A 22282-nucleotide genomic window follows, 5' to 3' on the forward strand; every position below is an offset into this window, starting at 1 on the left:
AGTGCATTCTGGAGAATGGTGGTTTCTCAAGACACACACTCCGTTTGTGGAAAGTGCATCAAGTCCTTTCCCAAGCCAAGCCACTTTCCCCCTGTTCGGTGGGATTTCTTTACGACTCCTTGCAAGTCAAGGGTAAGTAACTTCTTGAGTGTACCAGAACGTGCAACAGGTCCCGGGTTCCGGGTGCATGCGCGTTGTGAGCTAGCTGAGGTAGGATTTTCCCCGGCCAGACACTCTGGACGAAGGTAAGAAGGCAAGAAGCGAAACCATCGAAAACTGCATGCTTGTTTTCATGCAACGTTTCTCCAGGAATCCCCAGGGGTTTGTGTTCTCGTTTTGCGAGAGCAGTGTCGTTAAAGCGCACCGAGGGGTTTTCAAATCGAATATCGAATCGAAATTGAGTTGCTGCCGATGCGAAACTTGTCCTGACACCAATACCCCGGAGGGCATTGGGAAAAGAAGATAAAGTTAGTCGTTCAGCTTTTGTACAGCGGTTGCACGGAAATAAGCATTGTTTTGATTTATCTCCGTAGCTTCCGTTCTGGGAGAACGAGTTGTTCCGCCACAAAGAAAAAGAAACTCCTCCTCGAGGGTATGTCTAGAAATAGGTGGCCCTCGTTTTCCAAAAATACTGAGCCCTTTTTGGTGCCCACAATACGGACTGTTTGAACTTTGGTTTATTTGACGGTTTGCAAAACCACCAATGTTTGCAACGATTATCGTTTGGAGAAATTCAATTTCCTGACAAAGTTTTCTGGAACAATGGCGCTAAACGGGTTTGATTGTTAGCCCCGGTAAAGGTTAATCTGCGGATGCGAGCGGGGAACAGTACCTTCCCTTGTACGGTGCTAATCGACTAATAAATATCGGCAGTGGAACAAAGTCAGCACCAGACACAAAACAATGCTCATTCATTTAGTTTAACTAAATTAATTTTATAAATTACCGTGACCCGGGTTTTGCCGACTCACACACGTGTGTGTTGTAGAATTTCCTTTCCAACATCTGCACAAGAATGACGTCCTGCACACGTAATCGCCATTAACTCCCGTGCACCACACCGAACGTCGTCGCTGTGTCGATAGATTTTGGATTTAGCCGAGTGGATGCGCTGTTCAAAGAATGGGCAAAGAACCAACTATAAATCCTCCCTACACGGTGCGCATCGGCTTGATTGTGCTCATTATTAACTGCCTCAGTTGCGGGTTGGTTGTTTGTTTGCTTGGAAGCATCGTACATTTGCGTAAGCGTACGCAATATTCAATCAACTGTTGCAAATGACCATAAAACGGATCGGAATCGGTTCGAGCGGTAGCACGCATACACTAGACCCTGACCCTTCGAGATCGATACGCGGTGGTTGGCTGCTGACCAGGGTATGTTGTTTGTCTTCCCGTGTGCAAGTGATAAACCTCAACCCACCCCGGGTGATGCCTTCCCCCGATTGACGCGAAACCCGAATGTGTAGAATGTGTGGTCGGGCATGAAATAACAAAACAATAGTGCGCATTAATTGCTAGAAAACGGTGAAATATAGCGAAAGGAGGAAAATAACTACCAACGAAAAAAAAAAACACACACACGTCTGTTTGCCAGAAAAACAATTGGATTAGGGGTACGAAAAACACTAGACCTTGGAAGATCAAAATGGGTGGTGACCCCGACCGACCGTACAAGAGGGATGGCCACGCTCATCATCGGACATTTCGGCTGGCTTTTGCGTCTTGTTAGTAGCCAAACAAACCCTGTGGCCATATAGGTACTGATTGGTACCCGGCCAATGCCAAGGGCACGATGAGGTCCCAAAAATAAAATCCCGTGGGGGAACAAACAAGAATCTCATCCCGTTATCGAACGTCCCGGGCCACATGACGTTGTTTCAGGCAGCCGGAGAATGCGGGACAAATTTTGCGCAACAGTGAGATTCCCCGTGCGTATACCAGACCTTACTAAACACGGGGCAAAAACCTTGTTTGCTAAGCCCTCGAGGGGTACGCACAAGGGTATAAAACAGGAGCAAATTAACAGCCAACGAAGAGGAAGACAAAACACTGTTCTGCACATCAAATCGTCGAAAGAACAACGGGAAAACAAAAATCGTGCATTTTGGGTGGACGGCAAACGTGACAGCGCAGTGCCCGGGTTGTGTTGGTAACACGCAGTCGTAACACGCTTCATGAAATCGATGAATAGTAATTTATTGATTATGTGTCTTTTTTTCTATCCCATTCGATCATAGAATCTAGTTAGAAGAATCACCAAAATCGTTATTCTGTTTTAGCTTTTTTTAGGCATTTCCCTCCTGGCATTTCCCTGCGCTGCATTCACGTTTCGCTCGGTACATTTTTCGCATTTTTCGCTCGGGACATCCGGAAAAGTAGCGTGTAATAATGGCATTATCTAAAATTGCCCAGAACCATCCGAAGGAAGCGAACTTTCGGTAACCAATAAAACAGTCAAATAGAGCTGGTCGAAGGTGAAGAGAAAGCAAACAACGAGCTTTGCGTATGGTTCAATACGTGGATGATACTAAGGGGGAAAAGCATTTTTCGCACTAAATCATTTTCCAGATTTTTTTTTGTCCACTGTTGTTTTCCGTTCTGTTCTGTCTGGTAAGGTAATCTTTATCCTCTCGACAAAAAAAGGGATGAAATAAAAAACAAGATAAAGTAGGTCCTAATGTTTTACGACGAAACGTAATGTTTTAGGTGGTGCTCTCGTGTGTATTTTAGTCTTTTATAGTTTAGTTGGTTTTATGTGGGTTTTTATGGGTTAATATTGGCACTTTGGTGCAGATCTATGTTATCTACCCAAAAGTCAAGAGCTTTGCGCAAATAATGTTACAGAAATAGTTTATTGATTGGTGTTAAATGGCCGATAAAACATGTTTGTGTTAATTTTAACCTTGTCAGTTGCGTCATACCATCCAAAAGGAATGAAGTGGATAAATATATATCAGCATCCAAAATCCAATATCCTTTCTAAAAGAAGATCCAAATGGTTCCGTGAGTGTGCGGTAAAAACTTTCGGCACAGAAAATCGAATACGAAACGATCAACCATCGCTGGGATCATTAAAAGTTATTAACAACATCTACTTCTTCGCCGGCCGAACTCTTCCTGAAACAATCTCTGATCTTGGAAGTAGTTTCCTGTGGCAGGAAAGTGAAGAAGAATGTCTTGGCTGAAACTTTCGCACTGGTAAACTGTCGTTAGAAAAGCTATGAAACCGGGTTTGGAAGTGGAAACGGCTTCTGTATGTCTTAGCCTGTCGTTCCAGCCAATTGTGGTTTGTGTGAAGTTTCGTAACAAATTTTACCGTGCTTTTGTGGGACACAAGTAACTTGCCGCCGTATGGTGAAGAAGGTAAAATTCTCCAATATGAAAGGGAGTGTAGCACGCCTACACCGGTTCTTCTCAGTTGAGTAAGTACGTGAGCAAAAGCTTTTATTATTTATTACCTATCGCGAGTGTTAATGTGCCGGGACACGGACGGAACATTTAATGATGTTTCTTCTAATTAATTAAACGCATCATAAACCCGCCAGGTGGAAGTTTTTTGATTAATGCAATTCTATCCTTTTCTAGATAGTTTATTACTACTAAACTAAGCACGTAGTGATGTAGAATATTTGCTACTTCCGAATTCAATTTTTTCTAACACGCACAGACGTTCATTCAACCAAATAGGATGAATAATTTGTAAGCCGCGAAAAAAAATCTATTTCCTACCGCAATGCAATCAACATACTGACCACGAGTTACTTGCAATTTCCATACATGTAGCATAAACTACCCCTCGAACACCCCCCGCAGTATTCCCTCAGCACGATGACGTAAGTTTCCCTAAACACGGCGACAAAAATGTGGAAGTTTGGATGGAAAATATGGTTAACAAAGCACACACGCAAAACCGTGACCTATGATGACCGAGTAGTGATGGGTAAATCTTCAATTTTCCGGATTACTCCGAGACATTCCGGAGTATCTCCGGAGTAATTACTCCGGAATAAACTTGGAGTTACTCCGGAGTGATTACTCCAGAGATACTCCGGAGTAACTCAGAAGTTTACTTCGGTGTTTTTACTCCAGATTGAACACCGGAATGCACTGCGGAATCAGTTGCAGGGTACTCCGGATTATTCCGGAGTCAACTGCTGATTTTACTTCGGATGCAAAACAGAAATCGAAATCGCTGTCGATTCGGGATACTCGTTAGATTCATAGTTATGCTGTACGAACACCATTTGTGTTAGCTTGTTTCCACTCCCAACCGATTTCTCTTCTCCGTCAACATTTGGCCTGTATTTGAAAATACCCTTTCGCAAGGGACAGAGGTGCCTGTCAGCAGCAGTTGACTCCGGAGTAATCCGGTGTAACCTGCAAGTACACTCCGGAGTTGAATCTGGAGTTAATCACGGAGATAAATCCGAAGTAACTCCGGAGTAACTCCGGATTAATAACTCCGGAGTAAAGTTCGGAGTAACTCCGGACTAACTCTGAGGTAATTACTCCGGAGTAAACTCCGGAGTAATTCGGAGTAATTACTTAGGAGTAACTCCGGAGTTAAATCCGGAGTAATCACTCCGGAGTTAAATCCGGAGTAATCACTCCGGAGTATACCTCGTTTTTTATACGTAGAAGTCGGAGTGGATTCATGAATCCACTCCGGAGTTCCCATCACTATGACCGATGACCGGTTGGGCAATATTTGTGGTGAATGTTTCTTGTTGTGTTTTTCTAAATTGAATTCTTCTTCTGGTTCCGGTCAGCCATCGTGCAATGTTTATATGGTAGTGGATTTGCTTCGGTCTATTGTTTTATGCTGCTACAGGCAGTTGTTTGTCGGTCTGTCGATGTTCTGCCGCTAAAAGTACACAGCCAGCAGACAAAAACTTTTATTCCATACCGGGCGCAATGCCGCGAAGACAAATAGACAAAATCCATGCAGGTGCTTTCACGCGCCATTCCCAACTGGTCCGTATATGTGTTTATGTGCCCGTGACATCATAAACGATAGCCGCAAGGAAGTTTCGGAGTTTGTTTAGCACACACCCAGACTGTTGATTTTTGGCTGGTGCTTCCGGGAGGGAAAATTTCACCACAAGAATTGCCGAAAGATAGCGAGTCGTCCTTTACGTGAGAAATGTTTGTTTACCATTTATTTCGTGAGGTCCTCCACGTTTGGTGATCCTGTTTTTGGGTGAATTGCGCTAAAGTGAAGATTTCGTCAGAAATTAATTTCATCCATTTCGAGAGCATCGCCAAAGGGCAGCTACTGCAACGGTATCGTGATTTAGACTGCGATTGATGAGGTCGTCGTACACTTTATGCGGTTGATATTGCTTCTGTACACGACATGTCCCAGACAGCTGTGGGTATGGTAGGAAAGCGATAATAACAACACATCATCTTCACCGCACTGCAACACCAAACAACCACGAGACACAAGTGGTCGTCAGACACACCACATACAGCGTAAGCAAGCCTGACCCGGACAGGGAAGAAGCCTGAAGTGGAGGATTAATGTTTGATGATGGATTTTTCGCAGCAATAATGTGCGCCAATAGATTGATGTGGTCGATGTACGCAAAATAAAGTCCAGCGTTTGTTTTTTTTTTGCACGCTGTCAAAGCAGGAGAAGCTCGGAGCAGTAAATTTATGATAATTGCTCAACTTTCTTCACCATCACACACCGACGCATCGGTTGGAGAGCGATTGAACTTGTGGGCTGTGGTTCAATCTCAATGTCTGTCCCATGTCTACCCGCGAGGGACTGCGGAACGTGAGTGCGAAAAGTTTTATCTTTTTTTTTTGTTTTTTGAGAGAGATAATGGATGGAAAGCTCCCAATAAGTTGAAGGTTAAAAAGATGCTAAATCCATTCGGCCGGGCGTAAAAATGAGAAAAGTTTTTAGAATTTCCTTTTGGGAGTTATGCTGGTGAAATACTGCCGTCGATTAGAGTGGTTTGAAAACATTGTTTTTAGGGGTACAAAACATGGAACCTTCTGTGTGTTTTTTTCCTTTTTAGTAGACCTAAACTACTTTACCCTGAGGGTGAACCAGACGGGTGACCAACTCACAGCAGCAGCGTATGTCCAGCTTTTTCTCATTTTCCCTCGGTGTAATTATATTTCTTCCCTAACACCCCGTAAATGCCCCCGTTAGGCAGGGGTAAACTTGAATTCACACGCAAACCGTGCCGACCGCCAACCGATTTACATACGTGCCATGAACCGGATTGATTCATTTTCCAATCGAGTAGAAAGCATCTTCCGACACGTTGTCCTCCGTTCGCCGCACCGTTCAAAGCTTCTGATCGGCGTCTGATGGTTCGGACATTTAATGTCCGCGCGACCACCACTCTTACTTTCGCATCGCAAGTGGTCAATCTTTCATCATTCACTCTCGCTTACCTGTCGGCTCCCCACATCCAGCGCGCCCACCCGCAGCGAACAGCGATCAAGATGCAGCACGTGTGTGCGTGTGCCGCCTTATTGCCCATTTCGACTCATCCGAAGATTTTCCATCAACGCGTCTCGATTATACCGGAGATCTCCGGGGCGGAGTAATCTTCCGCGTCCCTGCTGGTGGTGGCTCCCTTACGATCGCTGATCGAAAATGGCTATTTATGAACTGATGATCGTTTCACTTTTCCGGCCAACAACGACAGCCTCCTCCCGTCCGAAAATTTCAGCGTCCGGTGAAAAACAATCGCTTCGAGGAAAACTATCGACAGATCATGTGCGCGCTTTTCGTCCGGATCGATATTTCTACTTCCGATTGCACCTGGTGGTTCACCCATTTGATGTAGGGTTGTGTTTTTTTTTGGTTGTTGTTCGCTCCGGCAACAATTAATTCCTGTGTTTTTCTCGATTTTCCAAAAGCCCGACACAACAAAAAAAAATCTCATAATCGATCGAAAAGCCGCCCCGAAACACTTAATCGTGCGGGAACATCAGCCACACACACGCAATGCGACAGGATGATGGGGTGCACACGCACTTTCGAGAGTGAAAAGGGATGGTAAATCGGATTGTGGGCTTTCACTCTCCTCAGCACGTGGTTCACCGACAGACGTATTGCACTTTTTTTTTACTACATAATTCTTCTGGAAGAACGACGATTTGCTGTTGATTTGTTGGTTTTGTCATTTCTGGATTGGACGATAATTTGGAAGCAATTGTATTGCTCTCGGCACGCTTGATCGCGGAAAGTTTTGTTTTTTTTTCGAGAAGAAAAAAAAACCAATGAGGGTTTCCATCCAAGGGTTTAAGGGGTTAGGGAACGTTTTTGGGTTAAAATAGGGATTTTTTGCTGCAAAAAAAAATCACAAATCAGAAAAGATTAATTTCCGATTCTAACGAGTGCAACTTGATTTCCCCCGGGGGATCAACCACCGGCACACCAGGTTCTGCAGCACTGATTGCAATATGCCATTGGAAAATTGTTACCTGACAAGTCGGATGAAAGTCGTTATTTTGTTGTGCGTATTTCTGTAATTAATATTTCTATGATTTATCTCGCGAATAGCAAAACAATGTTAGAAGTTACACCGACGATATATTCACCGTATGCCAGAGAAAGAGAGGGAGAGAACGAGATGTTAAATGAAAGAGATGTTTATAAGAAAGATTCATCCGATGTTGATTATGCTGCGAATCATTTGAAAAGTTCGTTTTCTTATTGATTTGGCTATACTTTTATAAAACATAAAACAAAAATACTTTTATAAAACCTAGACATAAAAGTTTTTTTTTTGAATAGTAAATAAAGTTATTTAAAACTTTTGTTTTCTTTCATATCAATTAGTATGTTTTTATATCAAACTTCTTCAATAACATCTTGAAAACAAAAAAAATAATTAAAAGATAATTAAAATATCACTTAAGTTTTGTTTTATCGCACACAATCAAACAATTTTATCAAAACATTTGATCTCATTCGAAAAAAAAACCGGTTGAACATTCATTTGGTGCACTTGTGTGTTCATGCCAAAGGTGTCGAACTCGTAGCATCGGCCATGCGTGAAGGCAGAATTTGCCTTTTTTCAGGGTTTCGTATTTGAACGAAAAACACGTTGAAGCATGTATTAAAAAACCATAAAAAATATGCTGGATTGTTTTTTCGTAAATCACTTTACTACGAAATTGTTAATTATACAAAAAATTATTATATTATAAAAAATATAAACTAGATTTAACATTGTTTTAAATGTAGTTTTTTTTAAAAAGAATTATGATAGTTTCTTTAAAAAAAAAATTTCGTTGCATTTTTTATTGTTAAAAAATTGCATAAATGAATTCTTTCTTGTTCACGCTTCCGTTCCTCTGCTGAGTTCATGAGATGAAGTATTGCAACCCAGCTCTCTCTACCTAACCATCTCTCTCGCTCTTTCTCTCTCTCTCTCTCGCACGACATGTTCAATATATGCTTGAGCTGCAGTTTTGGTTCCCCTCGGCTGTTCGAATCTTTCTTCCAGTCCATTCATTCGCTTTGCAAACGTTGAAGGGAGCGGAGTGCGTGCGTGTTTTTGAGCTGGCCGCGCTGTGCGTAATCTGTGTTTCCTACCGTGGTGGGAATGGTTGTTTATCGTTTCGTCGAATTGCGCATAGCTATGTAGTTTTGTGTTGGCCATTTTTGCCGGTATTGTTGTCTACACGTACAGATAAGCGCGCAAGAAGAACGTGTCGCGTGTGACTAATACAGTGCGCGGTTGATAATCACACGGCTCCGTTACAAGTAACAAGTGTGGTTAGCATTTGGTTTGCAGTGAATATGTTTAGCTGAATTCGTAACATACTTCTGCACCGCATTCGTTACCATCGAGATCACGTACCACGCGGAGGGAAGGCGCATAGCAAACGTTACGATTTGTGCGGGTGCATGCGCAACGCAAGAAGCCACATTGCTTACCGTCTACTGTGTATGGGGTGTATCGGTTGTGCTGTGATACGCAGGCTATTTTGTCCACCCGGCTTGTGGACGCGTTAAAAACCTCACCGTGAATCTTGGAAGTCCCGCTCGCGCGGTCTCTTGTTTTGGGTGGTGATTTGCTACAACCCTCTTTAGTCGATTTTGTTGTCGAAATAAGGTAACGGCTCGGCCCTTCTCTTGGGCCGCCGTCTGCGTCCCGCGTAAAACCGCAAAACCTAACTAAAGTCGCATCGCGGGAGTGCGTGTTTTAATGCATGCGCTTGTCAACGCGGCCAAACCAAGAGCGCCACCAAGAGCGCTCGGCGGTGTGTTGTGGGTGCGAACAGTGTTGTACCCTGTGTAAATGTGTAACCGATGTGTGGTTTTGTATGTGCGCGCGCACCTTCTCCACGTGAACGACGTTCCAATTCGCGTAAGCATTAAAAGCCTCGTTGGTCGATAAAATCGATACCGTCTCACCGTGCGCGCGTGAGACGATTGCGATTTGGCTTTTCTTTTTGCCCGATCAACACGCTAAACGCGTCGCGCCGACCAGTGTTTTGTGTATGTATGCGTGCGTGTGTTTGTGTATGTGTGCACCGGACGACGACCACCGACAGGTGAAGCAACACGCCGTTCAATTTCGAACGGTGACTTATGAAACCACCAGCACCAGCAAAACAGAATCCAGAGCAAAGAACGGCTGCCATCTCCAACCCCTCTTTTGCCGACGAAAACAGCAAGTGCAACCGAACGAATAAGGGAGGATTTTGCAAAGAACAGGGGAGAGAAGGCGAACGAGCGAAGAAAACCTTTTTGCAAAGTGACGGGGTTGAGGATAGAATTTGATCCGGCGATCTACGCGATCTCTGGAAAACGGTTTTTGGAGACGAAAGCAGCCGATCAGTGCGTTTGTCTATAGTGAGTGTTACTACTACTGATTGTGTGTATGATTCGCCACGGAAGTGGGCATTGCTCTAGGGTTGATAAGCCCGCTCTTCTAGCTATATCACATTGGTATACCCCATTAGCTCGTTGATTCATTCGCTTGTTTTGGGGCTTTGGGCCGCAACTGCTTCACGCTTTACTACTAACTCACCACTGACTCACTGCGTCTGATGACGATGACGTTTACCAGCATACTGCTTGACTCCGCAATTCACCCCGTGCTATGTGTGTGTGTGATCGTGCTTCATACCTAACCGAAGGGTCATCTGCCACAACCCCCCCTTTTGCGAGATTAAACAATTAAACGAACTGCGAACCCGTATCGAACAGCGAATCCCGATCGATAGGGAAAGTAACACTCAACCGAAAGTGTCTTCTCACTTTCACATCTCGGGTGAGACCACCTGTATCAGTGCGCCCAAAGTGTCATCCCTTATCTTTTAACCATCCCCCATCATCATCTTCATCACGTTTCCTGGGGGAGGTTCCTCAGCGATCTCGAGGAGAGTCATCAAACGGCATCATCATTAGCGACGTCACGATCGGACTGGTTACCCTTCCGACGCCCTCCGGAGGACCGCCAGCGCCGACCAGCCTTGGTCAGCGTCGTTGGCGCCGCCGACTGCGAGAGGCAGGAAGGGCTAACGCAGGACCACATCAGCAGCAGCAGCATCAGCAGCATCATCACCACCATTATTACAGCCCAGTACCACCGTCCGCGGACGACAAAATGAAATACCTCACGGCTGGGCACCGGGAGTCGTACACCCTGGTCGCTCGCAAGAGGTACATGAAACGAATGCTGTATGTACATTTAACACTTTTCGTGCCTCAAACAAGTAGAGATGTTGCAAGATGTGAAGATCCCCAGCCCACGTACTATCCATGGAAGAAAGGACAACATCCTGTAGTGGTTCTGCGTCTGTCCAGTAGAACTTCCAAGGATTTAGAGAATTCTGTAGTGTTTCGACTGTAAAGTAGATGTTATCTGTATTCTGTAGCTTGTTTTTTTTCTACCTATGTTTATGGAAATTAATGTCAAATTACATGCCGAATCCCCTCATTTTGATGAAATATTTTTCTCAAATAATCACCCATTTATTGTCCTCCGTTTTTGGTTTTGAGGAGATTGTTTATTCGGGAATTTTTATTGTACTTAATTGGTCATTAGGGAAGCATTTTTGTTATTTCTTCACTTTTGGACATTTATTTTATCATTTATCAGAACATGTGTTCTTGATCTTCGCTTTGAATTCGCTATCATTAACGGTGAGAGGGAGATGATCAGAAAGGTTTTGAGGTATCTGCACCATAATCACTCCACCTCTCGTTTGGCGTTCACTTTCTAGCGCGATGAAGTGGAGTAATTTCTGTATGTGCTTTGGTTGGGAATTTAAAGCCACAGAGCGTCGAGGCACGTTGCGTTAAATTTACCGCCCCAAAAAACCAAAACAAAAATGGTGCATCACTCCACGGCGATGAAAGCAGATTGTTTTGGATTTGTGGTTTTTTTTAAGCAACACCTCCAGCTGTTGCTGAGTGTATATATAATAAGAAAAAAAAGTTACTACCATTACAAATAACGTATGGCTCTTTGGCCGGTCGAGATCATTATCTTTCATGGACGATTTTAGAGGGTGGCGTTTTGTGCAAATGGTTGCACTACGCTACTACCGATCATTTTTAAAGCTTAAACGAAATAATGGGCAGCCAAAAAACACATTTCGCAAGATTTACACCCAGGCCCGGGTTGTTTCATTGCTTTTTTTCCCCTCCGTGATGATTATGAGCGGTTCGGCCAAAAACCGGCGAACCGAAGATGGTAGACACATTTGGCGATTGTTGAACTTGGCGGTGTATGGGCGGTACGGTTTAGCAAAAAAAAAACAAAAAAAAACAATATTTGCGGTCATGGAAAGGGAAAAGAGAAATGGACGGAAGATAATTATAAAAAAGTTTATTCACGTCATATATGGTATAGTGTTTTCCTTTCCCAAATGGTGGAAACGGTCCATTTACTTTGTGTATGAAACGCTGATGAGGACATCAATATCCTAATGAGATGATAGCTGTCCGAGGTCTTATCAGTGCGGGTGCAGGTGCAATCACTCCTCCCCACCCCCCATTCCCCTCTCCCAATCCTTAGAGGCCACCGTGTTGTCGTGGGCTGATCGTATTACACCGGTGGCATGCTGGTTTGTGTTTATCGTGCAATAAAACACACATTTCAAACAGAGATCTCTTCTACCGGTCGGTTCCAATTAATGTCCACCGCTTCCCGGTGTGCGCCACGCAATCTCCTTTCACTTGGCGGGGAAAAAAGGCCAGCACGGTTGAGTCAATGTGAGATCGAAGGTGTTAAGAATTGCGCCCCGCTGGTCAATATGCAACATTACCCAACACCTACACCCGCCTCGATTGGATCAACAATCGAGCGTTGAGGCGAGAGTGTGACCGGCCAGGAGTGTTTGCCAGTTGAGTGCGTCCGGTCGCGGTCCGTTTGCAAAGCGTCTCGTGTGTGATTTAGCTTATAATTTATGAAACCTTATCTACAGCGCCATTTTTCATACCCATTCATACTCACAATCCTCGCCGTGCCGTGCTGCCGGGGTGGCTTTGTGTACTTCCAACCAGCTTGCAGATGCAACTGCACCGTCTAGAGGCCTTCCCACGCAACAAGACGTCATTGTTCGTGTGCGCGCGATAGACCAAGAATGGAACTGCGTGATCTCGTAGGCTCTCGAGGTCAGTGAGACCATACGGTGGTTAGAATACACAACGCTCTATTGCGCTTACTCGATCGATTGCTCGCACCGTACCAGACAGGTTGGCGAGAACAGAACAGAAGCGCAAAACCTTAATGTGCAACGGCTATTGCTCATTTGGTTTGTTCGCATTTGCTTCTCCCCGATAAAGTGCTACAGTTCCTGACCTACCCTAAGAAAATAGGAGGGGGTGAAAATGGAACGGAAGTTTGCTGCAGAGGGGGGAACAAAGTGTCGTACATTATCTGGTAGTTTAATAAATTTGTCACCACCACACCAGCAAGTTGTCCGCTTTTTTTGGTACACTGTGGGAAACGGGTTTTTAGAATCACGCACCGGGTCGGAAGTTGAGTTACAGGCGAAATTAAGCTGACGATCATTAATCAAATGCCGAACGCTAAAGTCAACCGTGTGAAGTGTTTCTGTCAACTTCATTAATCGATTACACTCTGCTCGGGGAAAAGAAAAAGTACATTAGTAAAGTTCCGTCCCTTATCGCCCCCCCACATGGCACTAGAACAAACACCCCTTATACTCCCGCATTGTTGGAGTAATTAATTATGCTCGAAGTAATCAACACTTCATAAATCGGAGAACCCGCCCCCCTTCGAGCGAACGAATGTTTCGGGACTTCGAGCCCGGACAGTATTTTAGCGTTGAGTGCTAACGCCTTATCAAGTATCACTCAGTCGGGAAATTCCATTTTCACGGATTTCCGTTTTGTTTTTTTTTTCAGAGCACAACGAGCCGAAATAAACGAAATAAAAGTCAACAAAGCACAGAGCGCGTGCATTCATATTTGACTAATTGCTATCGGTTCCCTGCCAGTAGCCTGGTGTATTGAAATTGGTAACAAAATTTCATTCCATGTCATTTTTATTTGAAACGTTTGAACGAGTGTCCTAGAAATGGAACGGACCCGGTGGAAAGGAATAGAAAATAAACTGTTCCGTTTCCTGCGTTTCCCCCGGGCGGCAACTGGCTTGTTCTCGCCTGTATCTCACAACGCATCGGACTAGAGGCAGTAAAATGTGTGTAATGATCGTGCCTATCAGGACGCGCAGAGTGTGCTCTTCCCTGTTTTTCCTTTTTGCCTCCTTTCAAACGGTGACAATACCGTGTTTTTAGCACGGGGCCCCCGGTCAGGATGCAATGGTGCAAATGAATAGATTTTTATCGCCTACCGGCGGACACTTTTTACATGCATCGATGGGTCGAAATTTACGATCGGCATGGGACTCTCACCAACAGTGAAGGATGTTTTATTTTTTTTTCTTCAGCTCACTATTGTGCCCCTGCTGCTGTCGCTTTTGAACCGATCGGTACGGTGTTTATTATTTCCGTTCCGGTAAGGGAACTATTTTTTTTTTCTCTCGTTCCTCATCTGAGACATAGAAGAACGTTTCCTCTTCCTGCTGTTCGGTAGGAAAAGGGTCCTTTGCTCACTTGCCACAGCCAAACGCGCACAGCGGGGGGGTAGGAGGCTTCCGCCCGAGAGACGCTTTCTCCGGTGGGGTTGTGAAAATGAGAAAAATTGCACCAAACAAAAGCACCCCATTTTCCCGAGGTTTTTCCCCCTTTGGCGCAGGATACGGCACAGCGCATGCTGTGAGTTACATTAATTTCCCTTTTTGCTACGTTCACTGGCCAATTCATGATGCTTCATTCCGATCACATCCTTGATGGGTGACTCACCTGATGGTGTGACCGATTTGTAGCACGCCGGCACCAGAGCGCTTGTGATTACATCGGGTATTAAGGTGGCGTAATTGCTTCGTCCTTGCATTGCTTGCCTTCCGTAATCCGGCCGGGTGATCGCATGTGATCGCGGTGTGGTCTTGGTGGTGGTGGTAGGGAAGGAAGGGAGAAGAAGGTGCTAATTAATGCACACAATCTTTTACGAGCGTTGCACCGTACACGTAACGGATCTCGGCTGCATTAGCATTCTTGCTGAGCCCGAGTCTAAGTACGGATGGTAATGTAATGTAGGTGGGTTTCGTTTTTTTTTGCTGGATGATCCGAATAAAATATTCGCGCACCGTACACACACGCGCACGCGGAAATGGTTCTAGGGGTGGAAAAGGGGGTTTTTGAGGGTTTTTCATTAGCTTCTCAAATTATCTCACACTTGTATGCTTAAATTTCTACCACCGCAACTATCGGACAGAAGAAACGGTATAAACAATTTGGTACAAACTCTGGTACACGGTTAATGTAAATGCTTCAGACGATAATTAGACCTTCGATTCATTAAATACAAAACCTCCAAACCGCCAGTTCTCGGGGGGTGTAATGAAAATTCCTCCCCGGGTTTAGAAACGCAACCGAAACGTAGAAGCGGGTAGATCGCTTCCCGGCCTCACAGATGGTTGCACACAAAACACTTGGTCCGCATTGTGCTCTCGGATCGGATGCAGTGCAGATTCATTAAATGCAGTGATTAACTCAATCGCCTTCAAATGTTGATTGAACCGGCGGAAAAGCCATGGGAAGGGGGTGTCATTTTCGCTTAGCAGCCATTGCAACTGTCGCAAGTTACTCCAAATGGCTAACGATGATGACGATGATGATGTCATTGGTGGTGGTAGTTAGGTGGTGGAATACCCCATTCTCACCCTCGTTCCAACGGGTGGGTGGTTGTGTGCGTGCGAGATGGCCGATGTGTCACCACAAACAAGATGAAATATACGGCGAGAGGTCACTCAGGCAATCACGAAAATTGTTATAATTATCAGCAAAATTTTTTGGCGTTCCGCTTACCACTTGCTCAAGAAAAATGGCTCATAACCTCACGCACTGAACATACGCTAGCATTTTTGTTTTGTTTTGTTTTAGGGGTAGTTTTTTTTTTCATCCCCAAAAATGTCATTTGACCTGGTTGTCTGCTTCACTGGGCGGTATTACATCAAAGCGACAACTTGACAACATTCCACCAACCTTCCCGTTGGACTGTTGCGTGAATCTATTCGTGATTTTAATGTTTCTCGCTTTGCTTTATGCCGTGACGATTAGGTACCGTGTTCTCACGTAAAAGGTGTATAATTTTTATTTCCCTTATTGCTTTATTTGCCTGCCAATGAGGATGAGGATGTCGATGAATCAGACTGCCGGATACCGGATACTGAAACACTCTTCTCCCCCCTCCTTTAGCACAAGATCGGGTCAGCAAGTACCGGATGCTGGATTTACTTTTATTCTATTTCATTTCCAGCTACCCAAATGGTAGACCATAATCAAAGCGAACGTTCAAATGCTCACATCGGCATGCAATGCAAGTGCATCATTCCCGTGTCTGACACATCTGCATTGCATTTGTTGCACTTGCGTCGCAAAATAGCCGGCAGATGAGCTAGTAAAACAGCAGTACCGTTTGACGTTCGTCTGCGCACCCTCGCGATTCTTGCTTTTCTCCACCCTCTCAACACTTAATCGATAGCGGAAATGGGCTAGGCTAGCGGGCTTGACTTCATTCAATAGTTCCAGTCACACACACACACACGGATCGTACGTAAACACGTGTAGCCAAGACGCTGTTGCTGCTGACTGCTTCTGGTTTGCAATGAATGAAAAGGCGTGCATCGTGTGAATAAACATTAATCGAGGAGTTGTAGGGCATACGACGAGCAAATATACGAAGGTATTTTTGGTGAGGTGGTAGTGTCGTGAGTGTCTTCCTTCCGCACCGAGAACAGTCATGTGGCAAGTCATGGTTCTGAAAAGAAAAAGAAAAAAAACATACAGAACTGCAAAAATGTAAAACCGAAACGTTTTGTGCCGCGTCATAAATTCTCCCGTTTTCTACAACGAAAAGCGCGCAATGTTTGAATTGATAATGTCGACGAGACGAATGCATATGATAATGAAGAGAGTCGCTGTTGCTTTCTTTAGCATATATGTATAGAGAGAATCAGAGTAGTATAAAAAATAGAACCAGAGACGAAATCATATTCACACACATATACAGGCCGAGACCGCGATAACGGTTCGCGGACTTTCTCCTTCTGGAAAGCATGAGCCGTTGAAATGGACCACCTTCTGTGGGGAGGATTTTTTTTATGGTTACACACTTTTTGGTGGTTTTTGATACGGGCCATGTACCATTCCCTTCGCAGCTTTGGACGCTTTATTGTTTAGTGCTTAATGGTTGTACGTTTTTCACCGGTTTTTTGCTACACAAACAAGAAGCTCGTTAGAATAGCAATGAAAAAACAGCTTGAAGAATGGAAGAAAATCGGAATCCCAAAACACACAATAAGAGGCTTTATGTGAGTAAGAGAGGGTTGATATTCTTAGAAACAGCAGCAGTAACATGTTAGTTTAAGGAAAATGGGATGTAATCTAATAAATATGCTTATCCAGTCTTTGCTTTGAGGGATTTCTCTTTAGGTTTGAATGTCTCTAAAACATATTCTTCATAATGGCGCAACAGTAAACATTAAATGGCATTTTCTTTCCCTCCACCAAGTTGGGATAAGAAATAAACGCATTTTTAGTTAGCAAAAAAAAACAACTCACAAAAAAATAAACAAGTAACTACTAGTTCTGGCCCTTGTAAAGTTGGAACGGATTTTTCGAGATGATAATCGACTGTAACAAATGTACACCGATATACCGTCGTGCGCGGGCACATGTGAAATGGATACGAGCACGAATTCCGGAATCCATTCCCAACCGGTCGGTGTGTAATCGTACACGCAAAAAAAAAGGTGCTAAGTGCGAACGGTGGCGAATCAAACCCGCATGGAAGTCAGTTCTAGTCTTTTTTTTTTTTGAACCCAGATTAAAAACCTCGAGAAGTAGACAATCTTTTCTTCGATTGCGTTACTCCCTTTTCCGGGTGCAGCAAGTTTGTTTTTTTTTCTTTCATTTCGTCTATTTCTTAGACTTTTTTCCTGTTTTGGGTCTCTGCTAGAGGTGAGAAGAAACTGGCCATAGATTTGGTTTTTGCCTGCTAACAATGCTAATGCACCCCAACTGCATACAATACAGATCCGGACGATTGCATAAGGGTGAGCTTGAAGAAAGTTTTTTTTTACGAAAGAACCTATAAATGGACAGTGAAACAAGGCCTCTCATCGCCCTGGGAGAGTTCTCATTGGAAAGGGGATTGCGACGAGTTCTAACGCTTATCGCGTGCGTCAATCGGGATGAACTACGGATAAGGGCAACTTTCACGCAAACGACGTCTTGTTCAAGCACTTCAGTAGTTTGGAACAGATTGAACCGATCGATAGTGTCAGTTTTTGGACCGACTTTGATTAACCGGTGTGATGAGTTATGGGCCAGTGTCGTACGAGAAACGACATCTTCCAAACGTGCATCCGGTCAGGTTAAATGGTAGTATGAAAAGATTTCGAATGCAGAGCACATCTATCGTACCTCTTTTTTTCTTTTTTGCTCGTTATAATTACCCTTTCGGACTTTGGTTGCTCCGGAGGGTTTCTACGGAGTCCGAGCGTGAAGCTAGAAATTATTCATTGGAACAATGTAGAAGCCTTCTTTCTTTCGTGTCTCTCTCCGATCGAGAAAAGCTAAGCGTCAGAAAAGAGTTGTATTACACCTTTTTTTGTCTGTCTCCCCTCCTCGTGTCGTGATCGTTCTGCTTGCATTACTCACCTGGCATATATCACGACCACCACGTTCTTACCCTGACCTCGGAGACGCAACACGGCGAAGAAAGTGCGTCAGTAACAACTGAAGGAACTGAAGCGATGCATCGCAAGACACATAATTTTTGTCGTTTCCGGCCAAGAATCGCCGAGAATAGGGAAACCGTTGACATGTGTTGCGTCCCAAACAACGAAGCACGGCACATCTCTGCTTGGGACAGTATTGGACATTAACTACAGTCACCCTCTCCAGTGTCCAGCGAATGGTGTAGTTTATTTTGGAGGTTATAATTAGAGCGTTTCGTCAGGGTCCGGGAAACGCGTGCATACAAAGTTAGTCTTTTATAGTCCGTTCTCCGGTCAGATCGCATCGCAGGAGGTGGAAACAAATAGCTCGTTTTAAGTTATTTTGACTGGTGGTTTCTTGGTGGCATCGTTTTACGGTGGAAGTTCCAGACACACTTCAATTCGCCGCAGTCAGCAAGTCAGTCAAGTGTCCGAAACGTTCGTTTACTAATGATGAGTCAGGTACGGCGGTAAAGATGACTTCAGGAGAAGTCATCGTTCCGCTTACCGACCATGTCTGGGGAATTTGAAGCAAATGTTAAACAAATCTACACGATCGCGTACGAAGTGCTCATAACGTGAGCAAGCATCGTAACTGCTCAGGATCTCCGCATCGAATCTGTGCATATGCCGCCAGTGTATGATGCCACTCTCGGGGTGAAGCCGCACGCTCCGTTGGGAGATCATTGTCGGATTAGCGGTTTTGTCGGAATCGACCAGCCAGCTGTTACGCATACATACCCATCTCCGGGTGTGTTAGGAGTGCGTGCTCTGGCGTACATTTGTGCACCGTTTGTTTACAAGCAAGCATTTCCGCTTGCCGGCCGACCGGAGGAAGGACGGAAATGATAAAATTAAGTGATGGAAAAGAATTATGATCTTCACCTCTCAATGTGTGTAAGTTGCGGTTGCACATGGAGTGGTGGTTCCACTCGTAAAACATGGTCAAAGGCTCTTCAGTGGATCTAAATTTTCGGTTTGTTTTGCCATAGTTTCGGGAGCTCCATTTCTTTTGGGAACTCTTGAGAAATAGACAGGAAGAGGTAGAAATAAAACGAGACCCCGCGTAAGTGTTTTACCGCTCGAACACGTATGGAGGTTAAGAAGCTAACCTACATAACAGTCCTCCCACTCGGGAGTGGTGGTAAAAATAGTACCAAAAAAAAGTTCAACCTCTCCACCGGAAACCGTTCAATAAATCGATGCACTTGTGCACGTCTGCTGCTCAAGCTGGTTTGAGTGCAATGACGCACATAAGAAGGAAGCAAATGGTGGGTATCGATGTACCTATTGTGCGGATCGCTTTGATCACCATTAGACGATATGCAGGGAAGCTAACTGTCAATAATGATCGTAATGATCTCGGTATCGAATCGATCGCACCCGGGGAATTCGTGTGATCGGGCGGAACGAAAAGAAAAGCAAACTTTAACAACATAACAGTACCCATCCTGTTGCGTGTGGTGTGATGTTTTTGGGGTGTTTTTTCCCCTTTGCTTTCTTTTCAGGGTGTTGAGGATTGTTTTTCTTTTTCGGCGAGTAAAATTTCTTCGATTGCGTTTTTATTGGTAGTAGGCAGTATTATGATGTAGACCCACATTCGGGTGTTCGATCGTATCGATCGCTCGCGGTCAGGGCAGGCCACATCGAAACTAGCCCAATTAAACCATTCTCATAAACGGTTCCAACGGATTCTTTCGCTGGGAGTGTGTGTTTTTCCCTCTTCTTACCGCTATTAAGACGCCTTTTTTTGCTAACAGGCATAAACATAATGATGATGTATCGAATGAAATTAGATCACGAAACTAGCCCTCAAAAGTCTCAGCATCTTTCTCCTGTGGGGATTTTTTTTGTCTTCTGTCGAATGCATGTGTGTCTGTTAAACATTCCTGCCGAAATTGTCCTCCACTCGCAACCGCAAGGAACAGGGCAAGAAGCATCACTAGCTGTCGTGTTCACCCTCCGCCCAAAAACCCCATTAGTGTGTCATCTTTCTTGAGGAACAGGTTTTGATTCGATATGATGACGATCGGCCTGTTATGACGGGGAGACCTTGTTGTCCGGTTGGATTTGAATTCCAGTTTCCAGCATCCCTACCAATTTCGCCTTGCGGTGTTAAATAAAAGTGATACGGCAATGGAAAGGGATGGAGAAAATAATCGCAATGGCATTCCTTGAATATTTGTAGCCTTTTATTTCTTTTCCAATTTTTTTTTGTTGTGTTTGGTTGTTTGCCTTTCATCCCTGTGTGCTCACTAACCAAGCAAGAAGGGAGTGTCGGTGACGGTGAAGTTGTAATATTCGACCATATTTCTTCGTTGTGGTTTTTTTTTGCTGTTATCAACTCGAATCCGTAGGATGCATTCGCATTCGGAGGAAAAGTTCTCGCAATGTTGCTCAATCTACTCGTGCAGCCGCGTGATTGTAAAAAGCATTTAAAGCAGGTTCTATGTGTACGCACCTTTTTTTCCCTACCTTAATGTTTCCTTTTCCTTGCTCAGCGCGCTCGTCGTGAGATTGATTTAATCCTCAAGACGGTTGAGTGCATCCAAGAATAATCTTCTTTCAAGCCCGATGAGCTGAGCGCAGCAAATGGGAACAGCAACAGTGCAAAGAAGCGTGCAAAGAAGCAAAGCATCACGTTAGCAAACTCGTTATCAATAAAACCGCTATTGGTTTATTTTTCTTAACAAAATAAACCATCACTTTACTCGCTAATAAGTTTTCTTTTCTGTTGGCAAATTTTGCTGATAAGAGTAGATGGACCGATAGCGTTCGTTCGAATGAAATAAAAACAAATACGTTTGTGCAAAAAAAAAAAAACAAACAAAATACTTTATCAATTTTTGCCACATTTAAATCCCTTTCCGAGCCATCCGATTCAATTCCAGCTAAAGGGTGACATTATAAAATTCGATCGATCATAAATTCGTTGCATTAACGCTTTGTTTGTAGATAACGTGATGCAAGCTTAGTCGGGCCGTTTTTTTTCGCATAAACACTAAAAGGGAAACCTAGGAAATGTGCACAAAAAGAAGCCAAAAAAAAAACAAACGTCATCCAATCTCTTACGTAAACACACGTAAACCCCAGAGGAACGATCTGTGTGAGTTTATTTCTAAAAGCATATAGAGAGTAAGGAAAAAAAGACCCAAAAGCCGACAACGATCAATTAAACATCTTCCATGGATCACTTGTCAAAGTCATCAAAAACAAATGATAGGCCTGATGTGGAAGGAAACCAGCGAAATTTACCCCAAAAATAACGTCCGAAGTAATCTCAATCACACACACAGAGAGAGACGTTCATTTCCTTCCTTCTTCTGGTCCCTATTTTCCCTTTGGACCAATCTTTACGTTTCAGATTTATCAATAAACCGATTACACATGTTTTGGGTGTGCTTGTGCTTCTCTCTGTCACTCATACTAAAGTGAAAAAGGCTGTTTTTCAATCTCGTGAGGTGATGTTTTTGGCGCGCCTTTCCTATTCCTATGCTTTGCTGTTGTAAAGCATCGCGTTTGCATAATTTTCAACCCCATCCGGAACCCTTTCGCACCCGGACCGTGAACGTTTAGTAAGCTCACCGATCTAACAACCATCAGTCAATTGAGCATCATCATGCTGCTGTCCGTCATCGTGCAGCTTCCGTAATGGTTCTTCCGTTTCATTGTCACACACCGAGGGATGCGCCAGGGTGGTGGTTTTGCATCCGTAAGCTTTACACACCGTCAATGAATATTGATCATTTTCCGAGCCGCGCGCGATGCAAATGTGGTGTATCGAATTTTACATGTTACGATTGGACGCGTTTTGTGACTTGATTTGGTTGCCATCCGCGCGTTCGATTCGATCGGGCCCCTTTGGCAGTAATTGTTGGGATCGTGATCGCGCTTATCCCGCCCAATATCGGCCTTCAATTCCATCTCGGAATCGGTGCTATAGGTATCGAGTATCTTTATGGGTGTTTCAGTTTTTTT

The 22282-nt window shown here is 44.2% G+C and overlaps 1 protein-coding gene across 9 annotated transcripts in view; it reads left to right on the top strand.

Annotated features, from left to right (window-relative positions):
* Positions 1-22282, top strand: part of LOC125763379 (rap1 GTPase-activating protein 1) — a 156808-nt gene that overhangs the window by 54837 nt on the left and 79689 nt on the right. Inside the window, exon 1 of one of the 9 annotated variants that reach the window (XM_049426502.1) lies at positions 8346-9837. The exons of 6 other annotated variants lie outside the window; for them this stretch is intronic. Coding sequence is in view for 2 of the 3 variants with exons in the window: in XM_049426499.1 (XP_049282456.1) it covers positions 10595-10668 (74 nt within the window). In the remaining variant the exon portion in view is untranslated. 2 more of the 9 variants (XM_049426499.1, XM_049426501.1) reach the window with 2 other exon arrangements.

Source organism: Anopheles funestus, chromosome 2RL (assembly GCF_943734845.2).
Source record: "Anopheles funestus chromosome 2RL, idAnoFuneDA-416_04, whole genome shotgun sequence".
In the NCBI taxonomy this organism is placed as follows: domain Eukaryota; kingdom Metazoa; phylum Arthropoda; class Insecta; order Diptera; family Culicidae; genus Anopheles; species Anopheles funestus.